Genomic DNA, 13,069 nt, shown 5'->3' with positions numbered 1-13,069 from the left:
GCATATTGTTTTATATTCTGATTTTTTTACTCCGTACATCATGAACAAAATGCCTTATAATTCATGCTCTGCAACAATGTACCTTTTAAATGACTCCATAGTATTCCATTGTATAAGTCACAGACTTTCCATAATTTCATGGATTATCTTTATATCATTCTGAGATGTGGGGGTATTGCTTTTCATTACCATTTAGCCAGGGAAGGACTACAAGTCAGACAGGTGAGGCAATGTCATTTAGTGGAAAGAACCTGGACTTAATCAGGAGTCCTCCTTTGTCCTAATTCAAACTAGTCTTGAGTTTTGTTATTTAATCTCTCGGACTCAATTTTTTTTTAATAATTAAAAAATATTTTTAATGTTTATTTTTGAGAGAGAGAGACAGAGACAGAGACAGAGAGTGAGCAGGGGAGGGGCAGAGAGAGACACACACACAGAATCTGAAGCAGGCTCTAGGCTCTTGGCTGTCAGCACAGAGCCTGATGTGGGGCTTGAACTCATGAGTCGTGACATCATGACCTGGGCCGAAGTTGGACGCTTACCTGATTGAGCACCCCAGGTGCCTCTTATCTCTTGGACATTAGTTACTTTGCCTTTAAAAACCAGCAGTTGCTTTAACATTCTGTAACTTAGGTATCACCACAAATCAGGAACAAAGATAAGACTAATTTCTTTCATTAAAACTGCAAAAATTGATAGTAATCTTTTTATTTTCCTCTGTGACTCTCTCCCTGACTCTCCAACCTCAGGTGCACAGATGTGAATTCGTTAGAATCTTTGGTTCAAAGCAGACTCTCACCATTGGCCCACAAATGATCCCTGTAATTTATTTATTTATTTATTTATTTATTTATTTATTTATTTATTTGCTGTTCATATTATATAGAAATTGTGTACTTTTCCTCCCTTGCAGTAAACTCTTTAAAGATGTCTACTAGTCAAAATCTAGTCTATTAAAAAATACAAATGACATGTTTTATTTGCATTTTGCCTCTATCACCTACTGTAGAGTCTGGTGCATACCAATTGTTCAATCAATAGATGTTTCATGGACCCGTTGCCTGGATGAACATTGAAAGGTAGAGGAGAATCTATTGTCAATGCTGGATAAAATGTGGATGTTAACAAAAGAGTCAGGTTATTAAAATAAACTTATGCCATTGAAGATGGCAATGACTGTGAAGCAGACATATTCACTAGGAAAAGCTAGGCAGCAGCGAAAGACTGAACAAAAGTTTTACCTGATGGGAGTTAAAAAACAAACAAACAAAAATGATCAAACTATTACTGTTTATATTGTGGAGACAGCACAGCGCTTAGAACACAGCACACTCAATAAATGTATACCATTAGTCCCTACACTAGCACTGGGATGTCAGAGGGAAGCTTTCAATATTGTCATTTTTCACATGAAGATATGAAACTCAGGAAAGTTATGTGACTTCTTAAGGTCATGTAGCTAATACGTGACACCTTTAGGATAGACATTATATCTGTCTGACCATGAAGGTATGAGACTTAATGCATGATAATAAGTTGTCCAAAAATGGCATAATAGTTCTTCAGAAAATTTGAGAAAGGTTTTTTTCAGAAATATCTTTATTATTCAAACTGTTTCCCAATCAGGGAAGAAGATATCCATTCTAAGAAACCATGTGTAGTTGGCGTATATTAAACTGGAACTTTTACTCTTATTCATTTGTCATGTACTTCATGGCTGGAGAATATCTTTGCTATCCTTGTACACATAAGTCAGACCAGTGATTTCATGAGCATTAAATTTTTCACAAAAGCCCTTTTTCTCTGTCTTGGCTTATTATTTCTAACTCAATCTCCTTGGTGGGAATTGGTGGTTGTAGTGGATTTCCTTTTCTCTTTGGAACTAGTAGGTGATCTGTGTTGCACTCTCAGTATACTTGATACCATTTTTATGCTATTACAGAATTATAGTTGAGGACACAGTGGATTGGCAACCCCATGACAAAATCATCCTTAGCTCCTCTTCTTATGAGCCTCATGAAGCAGAAGTCCTCACTGTGAAAGAAGTCAAGGCTCACCATATTAGGATCTATGAACGGCTCAAACATCGACACATTGGTAAGGCTTTGGTTTGTTGGTTAAGGAAAGTGGATGGACCGGGAAGAATGTGTACAGCAACCTGACTGGGGATCCTGTGTCCAATGGCCATTCAGAAGGATGGATAATACCTTGCTGCTCCCTAGACCTGTCCTAGAAGGTTTTACCTCTATTCCTTCATTAATTTTATTGCCTAACTTTTAAAGAACACTTAGATGTGAAGGATTTTGTTTTGTTTTGTTTTTTATTTTTAATGGCAAATCTAGAAGTAAGCAGAAAAATTAAGCATCTTGTTCAAGGTCACTGGGTAATTTCATGGCTTAGCCAGAATAAACCTCATGGGAGCTGAATTTCCAGTTCACTTCTTGGCACACTGACTCACACAACCACTTAGAATACAGTAGTTATTGTAAATAATGACTTCTTTTTTCATGCTCAGGATGTGTCCTTCCAGATACTTTATGTACTGACTACTACTAGTATTAACAAAAAGATAAACAGCCAAACACTTTTTTTTTCTCAAAAAAAGTGTGAAGAGTAGTATACACTATGTACAGTTAAAATATTTGCACATAAATGATAAATAGCCATGAGTTTCCTGGTTCAGTCTAATAAATACATTTAATTTAAGAACTCTAATAAATAATAAAACATGGAAACAGAATGGTTAGGGAATATCTTTTTGTCTCTGATATGAGAGAGATAAATACATGCATTCAACAAGATTATGTCTAAATCTATTTCTAAATCATAGTTCTGAAGATGATTTTTTTAAGTGGAAGAGAGGGGAGAAATATTCAGTATCCTTTGCCAGTAGGATGCAAGGTGCCTTATAAATGGAGGGCAGTGGAACAAACCAGAAAGGGGCTCCATTCCTGTTCCTGAGGAGGCTCCTTCAGGTAGTGCTGAGCTTAAGACCCATCACAAGAGGATGCTGCCCCTGCTCTTTGTCCCTTTACTCCTATATATTGCTGCTTTAGCTCTGTCACTGCCTCAGTCGGTCTGGAATTCTTCACTGTCATGAAAGAGGTCCACAGACAATGTATAACCGCACACTCAAGTCACACGCCTATGAATTTAAGGAAGGAGGTTAGGGACCCCACTAATTGGACAGGTGTGCCCTGACTTCCTTGTCCCAGTACCCACAGTTATTAAGGAGAAATGAATTCTTGCTCTAACACTCTCACTCTGATCCCAAAGAGAGACATGTGAACGAGCTTTTCATTTCTCAGCTGACATTTGTGGAGAATGCCCGAGGAAAAGCATCCTTAATGTTGGTAGGACTTCCGAGGGGAAAGGAGTGTTTTCATTTGTCAGGTTCTCTGGGTCCCCAGCTGGCAATTTCTGAAATAGGTTTTTAAAGTTTTTTTCTTGCCCAATTCCTATTGCCACAGGAAGCGTCCATGTCATGGAGGATGGCCGATACATTCGTTTGGCTGCAGAGGTTGGACTTTTGACCCGAAATATACAAATCCAGCCTGATACATCATGCAGGGCGAGACTACTTGTGGGGTCCTTTAGAAAGTCCAACAGTGAAGAATTTTCAGGTAAACGGAATTTTAAGTTATTAGGCATTACCGATTAGAGCCTATTCATCTGGGACACTCAGAAATTCCAGCTGTGAGAATTTTCCTTTATAAAACAAAACGTTAAAATTAGATGGCTCCTTTGTGCTCTGAGGAACTATGAATTTTCAGTTCTAATCTGTGCTTAATTATCAGTGTGACGTTAAAATAATATACTAGCGATCAGCACATATGCACATTTTTACCTCAAAGAAAACATCTTCAGCAGATGTGAAATTTCCTCTGCTTTGAAATTATAGATGATTTAATGACCACTTGAATTTTATCTCTTTCCTGAATTTCTATTACTCTTTCCCAGTAGCATGCTGTATCTGATGGCAGGCCTCAGTTCATGCTATAAATTAATAGCGTAAATTTAAATAAAAATGATTTCCATATTCTAGACTGCTTTAAGGATCAGTTCAATCTTTCTCATTTCTTTGCAGCTTGAACTCTATTTGAATGCTGCACAATTATTTCACTAGGACCTTTTTCTTAAACTTGTGTTCCTTAGGTATTATTCCATAATTGTTTCTTGGTCAAATACATTTGGGAAAGGCTGTCACTGTACCTCCATCTTAGAAAGTCACTGAATATGTGAATATAAACAAAGACTCTGAAAAGGCCTGGAATAAAGGATCTAACTACTTACCAAACATATTGAGTATGAAAGAAACACCATTTGTTGGCACATCTGTTCCTCCAGTAAGGTAAAGGGCAGTGTTTGTACCTTAAATCAAAAGTTCAGGATTCCTGGCCTGTGGAACAAACTCTCTCTCCATAGGATCTGTTTCCACGAGTTCTAACAGAAATGACTTCTCTCCTCGCCTCCCCTCAAAAGACATTTGGCAATATATGGATACATTTTGCTTGTCACAACATGGGGGAGTTTCTGGTACCTAGTAGGTAGATGTTAAATATCCCACAATGCATTCTACAACCTGACAAATGCAAGCACAGTCTCCCACCAGAAAGGATTCTCTGGTTCAAAACATCAATAGTGTTGAGATTGAGAAACCATGCTTTAGAAGACTGAAACACAGGCTGAATCCTGGTCTTCTAGAAATGAGACAGGGCCTCCTTTCACTGAAACTGCAGGCCAAGCTGGAACATGGTCACGGGAACAAGTTAGAAGACCAATTCTGACAGTTTAGCCAGTGCTGAATGAGCACCAAGACTAATGTGGTTCTGAACCTCTGGCATCGCTGATCTAGGGTTTCTTAAACCATCCCCAGGGGAAGAGGTGTTATAGACTGGGATTAAGGGTGGTTTCCATGCCTATTTTATCTTATTTAATCTTTACAAAATTTTTTTAGTGCTTATTTATTTTTGAGAGAGAGAGAGTCAGAGAGTGAGCATGGAAGGGGCAGAGGGAGAGGGAGACACAGAATTTGAAGCAGGCTCCAGGCTCTGAGCTGTCAGCACAGAGCCCGATGCAAGGCTCACACTCAGGAGCTGTGTGATTATGACATGAGCTGAAGTCAGACGCTTAACCAAGTGAGCCACCCAGGTGCCCCTCATCTAATTTTAATAGCTTTGTGAGTGAAACATTTTTATAGATGAGGAAACAGAGTCACTGATAAAATTGCCTGCTTATTTGTAAAACTCACAAGCTTGCAAACAACTTGAGGATAAGGTTAGGTCTTTCATTGCTGCTTCATAAGTATAGGAACTGTTATGTATTAAGTGCTCCATAAATGGGAATGAGGAAAGTGAAGAGTAAAAAAAGTCATCCAGCTAGAAAGTGGCAGAGGTAACATCCAAATTGAAGCCTGAATTTCGAAGCCCTTGTTAAATAAATTTTAATTTTGTAATCATTTTTGATTTATAGAAAAGTTGCATCTGTGGTTATCGAGAGTTCCTGGGTTCCTTTTGCACAGTCTCCCCTATTGTTAATATCTGCCATATCTCTGGTACGTTTGTCAAAATCAAAAAGTGAACACTGGTGTGTTACTATCAACCGAATTCAAGACGTTACTCAGATTCCACCAGTTTTTCCACTAATGTCCCTTTTCTGTTCTAGAATACAATCCAGTTTCCCACACTAAATTAAGAAGCCTTGTATTTTTCTTTAATGTAACTCAGGACCTGGATGAGGTGGAATTTGCAGGTTATCGGTCAAGGATGCCAGCTATGGGTATTGAACAATCATAGGGTAGAAAATGAGGCCAAGAGTTAAATGAGGGAGCTTGAGTCAGAGCTCAAGCAGGGGAGGGGCAGAAACAGAGGAGACAGGGAGACATAGAATCAGAAGCAGGCTCTGAGCTGTTATCACAGAGCCTGACGCGGGGATCAAACTCACAAACTCGTGCGAGCATGACCTGAGCCGCAATTGGACACTTAACCAACTGAACCACCTAGGTACCCCATCATTCTTTTTATGACCAATAACATCCAGCAATTTGTACTTAGAATTGTTATTTCCAAAAACAAATATAGGAAAAAAACATTACTGAATTCTCCACTTAAATGCTCAAGACATTTTAAGTATTTACTATTGATTAGCTTTCAGCCATTGGTTAAAATGCATATAAGTAAAAAGATTTTGTGCAATTTAAAACTGTGAATTATAACCATGCAAGTATAAGATGTTAAAAAAAACACTAATTAAAATAATACTGACATATTGCCTTGACTGAAATTCTAGAACCACCTTCCATTCTACAAAATAAGCTATTTATGTGTGGAATCTAGTATTTGGTGTCCTTTGGGCCATAGTCATATGGAGACAGGTTCAACAGCTCTTTCAGCTCTGTGCTACTGGTGAGGGACACTATATAAAAAATGTTACCACCAGACAAGTAGTTTCTGGATGTTTTATCATTTTGTGATAATGTCTATTCCATCCACCAGTACCTCCTTAATCATTGTCATTTGAGAAATTTAGATATGTTGGAATGCTGGTGTCTGGCTACCAAGAAAGACCTACACGGTCTTTCACTTCATCTTTCCTTCAGATGATGGTGTGGTCCTTCAAGGCAGCCGATTTGCAAGGGTGTTAGTTTCTCCTCTGTGAAAAGGAAGGGTGGAAGGTAGAGGGTTTAGTCTGGACTACCTTTGAGCTTTAAATATTATTATTATATTATTATAATATTATAATATAATTATATTATTATATTATTATATTATTATATTATTATATTATTACTAAAACACTATAGTGTTATAGTGTTATAGTGTTTTAGCTATTCCTTTTATTCTACCATGTCTCCCACTTCCCCTAGTGTGCCTGCGTGCTGGTTAATAGTATATCCCCTGAATGCATTTGCCTACGTCCAAGTCTAGCATGTTACTTATTAAACCTTCTCTGCCTCAGTTTCCTTATCTGTGAAATGGGGATAATAATTGCACCTACCTCATAGAATTTGTGAAGGTAAGAGTTTATACACACACACACACATACACACACACATATGCACACATATGTACACAAACACACACACAATATTGATAAATGACTTAAAACAGTCCCTGAAAGCAAAGAGGGCTATATGAGAGTCACCTGTTATAGTTGTTAACTCACCTCATTTTTTTCTATAATCATGTTCTTAATCTATTTTACCAAAAGTATATACATTGACATATAAATGCCCATTATATTTTTATTTATTTTTTAATTTTTTTTAACGTTTATTTATTTTTGAGACAGAGAGAGACAAAGCATGAACGGGGGAGGGTCAGAGAGAGGGAGATACAGAATCTGAAACAGGCTCCAGGCTCTGAGCTGTCAGCACAGAGCCCGACGCGGGGCTCGAACTCACGGACTGCGAGATCATGACCTGAGCCGAAGTCGGCCGCTTAACCGACTGAGCCACCCAGGCGCCCCAGCCCATTATATTTTTAAATCAACCTAGTGGGTGTAGTTCATAATGTGGTTTTATAATATCCACTTAAATTAGTACAAATAAATTTCCCAGTATGACTAAATAATTCACTATCCTCTCCTGACATAAACGATATAGAGAATCTTATTATTGTCAAAATGAGACAGGGGCTGTTGTGTGGCTAGGATAAAAACAGAAAAGATTTTACGGGGTCTTTAAAATGATTTAAAAGTATTTTTTTAATATAATTGACCATGATATTCCTTCACGCAATATCTTTGTGGGGATGGTGATAGCCTTTTCACACAGTCACCGAGAGGAAACCTGGGATCCACACTCTCTTCATTGTAATTCAGGTCTCTGACCAGCCCTGGAGGCAAATACCCAGAATTGCCTGGCTGGCTGGGTTCATCTCCAAAGCCTCTCTCTCTTCCCTATCTGTCCTTCCTGTCCTTCCATTCTATTGCCACACTCTTCAGATGGCACATAAAACCTTTCAAGCATTACTATGATATTTCTAATGATTCATATTTTGTTAGTGAGATTCATCATGGGAAATATAGTTCTGGTGTTGAGAACAAACTATTACATTAACAAATTTGCATCTCCTGATGCCCATAAATGGGCCAATCTTTTGCCTTCTGTAGGAAGGAGAAAATATCTGATAATATTCATTTTGTTTTCAGGTGTTCTTCAACTTTCAAATGTGGAAATTCAGAACTTTGGGTCGCCATTGTATTCATCCATTGAACTTACTAATGCATCAGAAGGATCCTGGATAATTTCTTCTACTCTGCACCAAAGCTGTGGTGGGGGCATTCGTGCTGCAGCCAGCCATGGGATCGTTCTAAATGACAATATAGTGTTTGGCACAGTTGGCCATGGCATAGATTTGGAGGGTCAGAATTTCTCTCTCTCTAATAACCTACTGGTTCTGATGACACAGTCATCATGGTCCACTGTTTGGGTGGCAGGAATCAAAGTGAACCAGGCAAAGAACATCAACCTCTTTGGCAATGTCGTGGCAGGATCAGAAAGACTGGGCTTTCATATCCGAGGGTACAGGTGTTCCTCTCCTGAAGCTCGTTGGTCTGACAACGTCGCCCACTCAAGCCTCCATGGCCTTCATCTCTATAAGGAAAATGGACTAGACAACTGTACCGGTATCTCTGGCTTCTTAGCTTTTAAGAACTTTGACTACGGTGCCATGCTACATGTGGAAAACAGTGTAGAGATAGAGAACATCACTCTGGTAGATAATGCTATTGGTCTTTTGGCAACAGTATACATGTCTTATGCTCCTCAGAGTCACATTGAAAATTTACAGATTGTACTTAGGAATTCAGTCATTGTGGCCACTAGCTCTTCTTTTGATTGCATTCAGGACAGAGTCAAACCTCGCGCTGCCAATGTGACTTCAACAGATCGAGCTCCTTCCAATCCAAGAGGAGGTCGAGTTGGGATTTTATGGCCTGTATTCACCTCAGAACCAAATCAGTGGCCTCAGGAGCCCTGGCACAGAGTCAGGAATGACCATTCAATTTCAGGAATTATGAAAATTCAAGGTATGATGGTTGGTTTACAAGCAATGTAGTTTCATATATCTGTGCATAGAATCTTTGATAGCATTCTGAAATTATATCAACAAGAGGGTAAAATGTAGCCTAGGGCTTCTTGTCCAATTGATAATCTGCTTGCTATTGATAACCACAGTGGTGATAATGACAGTGAGTGGCTCCTTAAATCATCTCTGCTTGGGGCGCCTGGGTGGCTCAGTCTCTTAAGCGCCCAACCCTTGATTTTAGCTCACGTCATGATCTCATGGCCCTGAGTCAAGCTCTTCACTGACAACACAGAGCCTGCTTGGGATTCTCTCTCCTCCTCTCTCTGCCCCTCCCCCTTTTTCTTTCTCTCAAATAAAAAAATTAAAAAGTCACTGCTTTATTCATGTTGAAGAACTTTACTTAATTTGATTATTTAATTTGATTATATGACAATTCTCTTAGGTAGGTATTGCTTTTTCTATTATACAAAGGATGAAACAGATGCAGAAATTGTGCCTCACTGAGGTTTAGTAAAGTTGGTAGGCAGCCTGGATTAGAATCAGGCCACAACCCATGATGTTACTCTTCCATCAGGTCTCTTTTGTACTCATTCCTCATTGAATATTGATCAAAAGTTTGATGAAAAGTATTGCTCTTGAGACTTTAATGTGTTGGAATATACTCTTATCTTTTGCATACAGCGCCTACATCTTGAAGGACTACAGATATTTTATATTATTTTATGTATTTATTTTAATGTTTATTTATATCAGAGAGAGAGAGAGAGAGAGAGAGAGAGAGAGAGAGAGGGAGAGAGAGAAGGATAGGGGAATGGAGAGAGGGAGACACAGAATCTGAAGCAGTCTCCAGGCTCTGAGCTGTCAGCACAGAGCCCAACACCAGGCTTGAACTCAATTCACAAACCATGAGATCATGACCTGAGCCAAAATCAGACACTTAACCAACTGAGCCACCCAGGTGCCCCAGAACTACAGATATTTTAAGTCAGGATTTATGTTAACTCCTGGAACTACCCTGGATAGCTTAAACTTACTCCTAGATTTGCATTGGTATAAGAATATTTAGTTGTAGGGGCGCCTGGGTGGCTGAGTCGGTTAAGCGTCTGACTTCGGCTCAGGTCACGATCTCACGGTCGGTGAGTTCGAGCCCCGCGTCGGGCTCTGGGCTGATGGCTCGGAGCCTGGAGCCTGCTTCCGGTTCTGTGTCTCCCTCTCTCTCTGCCCCTCCCCCGTTCATGCTCTGTCTCTCTCTGTCTCAAAATAAATAAATGTTAAAAAAAAAAAATTAAAAAAAAATTAAAAAAAAAAAGAATATTTAGTTGTATAGTCCATATTGTGGTAGATAGTTTATATGATTCAATATTATGATACCTTAAAATTTTTTTTCAGATGTCACCTTTTCTAGTTTTGTGAAGAGTTGCTATAATGATGACCTAGATGTCTGCATCCTGCCCAATGTAGAGAACACTGGAATCGTGCATCCTATTACAGCAGAGAGGACCAGGATGCTAAATATCAAAGATAATAACAAGTTCTACTTTCCTCCTTTGCAGACCAGGTACCAGTTTTAGTATTTCCAATAAGCCATGTTTGTGAAATATTTCTCAATTCCTCAAATCCTTAACCATATTTAGAAAAAGAGAATAAAATCATCAATGTGAATAGAAATATGTTCTTCTGGAAAGATAAGGTGGATTGATTGAATGGCCCCAATTCTTTACCCCACCTACAGTCATGCCTCTTGTTAGATTTTTCAGTCTCTCTCACAACAGAGATAGAGGCTATTTCTCTCTTCAATTTGGGTTGAGCCTTATGACAGTTTTTAGCTAAAAGAGGGAACAAAAGTGATAGAATGCCAAGTTTTATTGATATTGTTTCATTGTTTATCCTTATTAGAGATACATCTTTGGGATGTTTTCAAAATTACTGGAAAAAAATTTACTCCAATTCTTGATTCTTCCATGGAGTATGGTGTCACTAGTTTTCTGAAGGAGGCTTGGAAACCCTTGAACAGGGACTAGGAGGTAGAAGGAGACTGTGTCTGTTGCCAGGAATCCCTGAACTGTATAAAGTGGCTTAGATTTTGGCATGTAGACCTTCTGTAACTACTGTTCTTGAACATATGTTCTCTGAAAACTAGATGAGGAATTCTTTTTCTCATAAAAGAGAGTGGGAAAGTTAGGAGCAGGGAGAATGGGTTACTTTCTTTCCTCCACAATATTGGGCAAACTCCTTTAGCTGGAAGAAAAGAATCAAGAAAAATTGTCCTGATTAGAAAGTTAATGTGTTTGGCCCAACAGTAATCTCATTTTAATGCCCATCCCTGACCCATTTTTATGGTACCAAAACATTATGAGATTTTCAATTTGTGTTATTCTATCATTTTTTCTTTGCCCAATTTTCTTTATGTTCATTCATGCCTTACTTATGGGATGAAATAGTTATAAAGCTAAATGATATTAGCATCTGATTCTTTATATTATTAATACCTGACACATGGTTGGCATACAATAAATATTTAATGTTATTACCAATGGTACCTAAAATTATTAGACCAGGGGGAATCAAATAAATTCTCTATAATTCAATGCTATAATTGCCTATAACTTGTTTATATACCCTGCGTGACTCTAAATTCTGAAAGTATAGGAATATGTCTATCTTTATCAACACTGTATTCTCCAACACGTAAGTAGTAGGTATTCAATAGATATATGTTGAATGAGAATATCTATTTTTACCTTGTTTGTATATAGCACAAATAGAATTGAAATGTATAGTAATAATCTTAAAATACTGCAAGTCCCCAAAGTTTCATAAAGAAATTATTATTTTATATTTAGTAGATATTAGAATTAAGAACACTTCATTATATCTTGCTTCTTAAAAATTAGCAATTGAAGCAAAATTATATATTCAGATATGTGGAATATTTGGTTACAAGAATGTCTTTCTTTTTGCCCATATAACGGGGAAATAAAATTCTCTATAGAGCTTTACTTTTCATCTATGTATAACACATTATTAATAATAAAATCCTCATTTATTTTTCATGGCGGCACTACAAATATGTTTTCTTTGTGTTGCTTATGGAATGAGAGAGTTGCTTTCTGTCTATCTTCACAGGAAAAGTTTAGGAATACTGGTCTGCCCTGAATCAGATTGTGAAGATCCAAGAAAATATCTCTTTAAGGATCTGGATGGGAGAGCCCTGGGTCTGCCACCACCAGTTTCTATATTCCCTAAAACGGAGGCAGAATGGACTGGATCCTTCTTCAACACAGGTTGGTTATATCTGAACTTATGCCTCCAGTACAGGGAGCATGCATGTGGTTTGGCTGGCTTGTCTATCAGGAACAAAATATCCAGGAGAGGAACTGATTTTGAGTTGGAGTCTGCTATCACAAGAATGTTGAGTGGTTAAGCAATGTCATTACAGCATTGTTATTCCCTCCATGAGATCACTTGTGTCTTTGTGTAAGGTACAGATTTCTAACATGCAGCTCTGTGCACAAGTGAGAACATCTCAGTAGTGAGCTCACCGGGACCTGAAGCAGCACTCTTGCTGCTCAGTGTTTCACAGTCTGCCAGGGAACCAGCTCCTCTGCCATCTGAGTCAATAATTCTCTTCCATCCAGACTTGAAGGCACTCATTCTGGAGAGGGTGGTGGCGTAGATGGTGTGCAGTTGTCCTTCCTTTTTTCCATCTGTTGGTTGTCCCCGGGGGCCTGTAATCAAAATTCCTTCTGCTCTCTTATACAACCAGAGCCCATTTAGTGATCAGTTTTAATAGCTGGACCCCCCGGAGAGATCATTGTCCTACTTCCACAAACAATTGGACTCTGAGTTTCCATTTGAGTTCAGGTGGAATCTGTTGCACATAAATCGAAAGAATTATCCTGGCTTTCTTTCTGTTTCAGTGGTTGATTCTTTCCATACTTCTCCTCTAGTCTCCTTTCCCCTTTTTAAGTTCTAAATGAAGGAATGTTCCAGGATTATGTTCTCAGATCTGTTTTATTCTCTCCGTAATCTTGCTAAAT

At 38.4% G+C, this 13,069-nt stretch overlaps 1 protein-coding gene across 1 annotated transcript in view; it reads left to right on the top strand.

Moving 5' to 3' along the window:
- PKHD1 (PKHD1 ciliary IPT domain containing fibrocystin/polyductin) overlaps positions 1-13,069 on the top strand; it is a 475,560-nt gene that overhangs the window by 329,130 nt on the left and 133,361 nt on the right. Inside the window, exons 55-59 of the mRNA XM_007095512.3 lie at positions 1,943-2,097; positions 3,471-3,623; positions 8,152-9,030; positions 10,419-10,587; positions 12,156-12,313. Coding sequence (XP_007095574.2) covers positions 1,943-2,097; positions 3,471-3,623; positions 8,152-9,030; positions 10,419-10,587; positions 12,156-12,313 — 1,514 coding nt within the window. The remainder of the gene's footprint in view (positions 1-1,942; positions 2,098-3,470; positions 3,624-8,151; positions 9,031-10,418; positions 10,588-12,155; positions 12,314-13,069) is intronic.

Source organism: Panthera tigris, chromosome B2 (assembly GCF_018350195.1).
Source record: "Panthera tigris isolate Pti1 chromosome B2, P.tigris_Pti1_mat1.1, whole genome shotgun sequence".
Lineage (NCBI taxonomy): Eukaryota > Metazoa > Chordata > Mammalia > Carnivora > Felidae > Panthera > Panthera tigris.
Note: the sequence above shows the minus strand (reverse complement) of the source record. Positions and strands in the feature narration are given on the sequence as shown.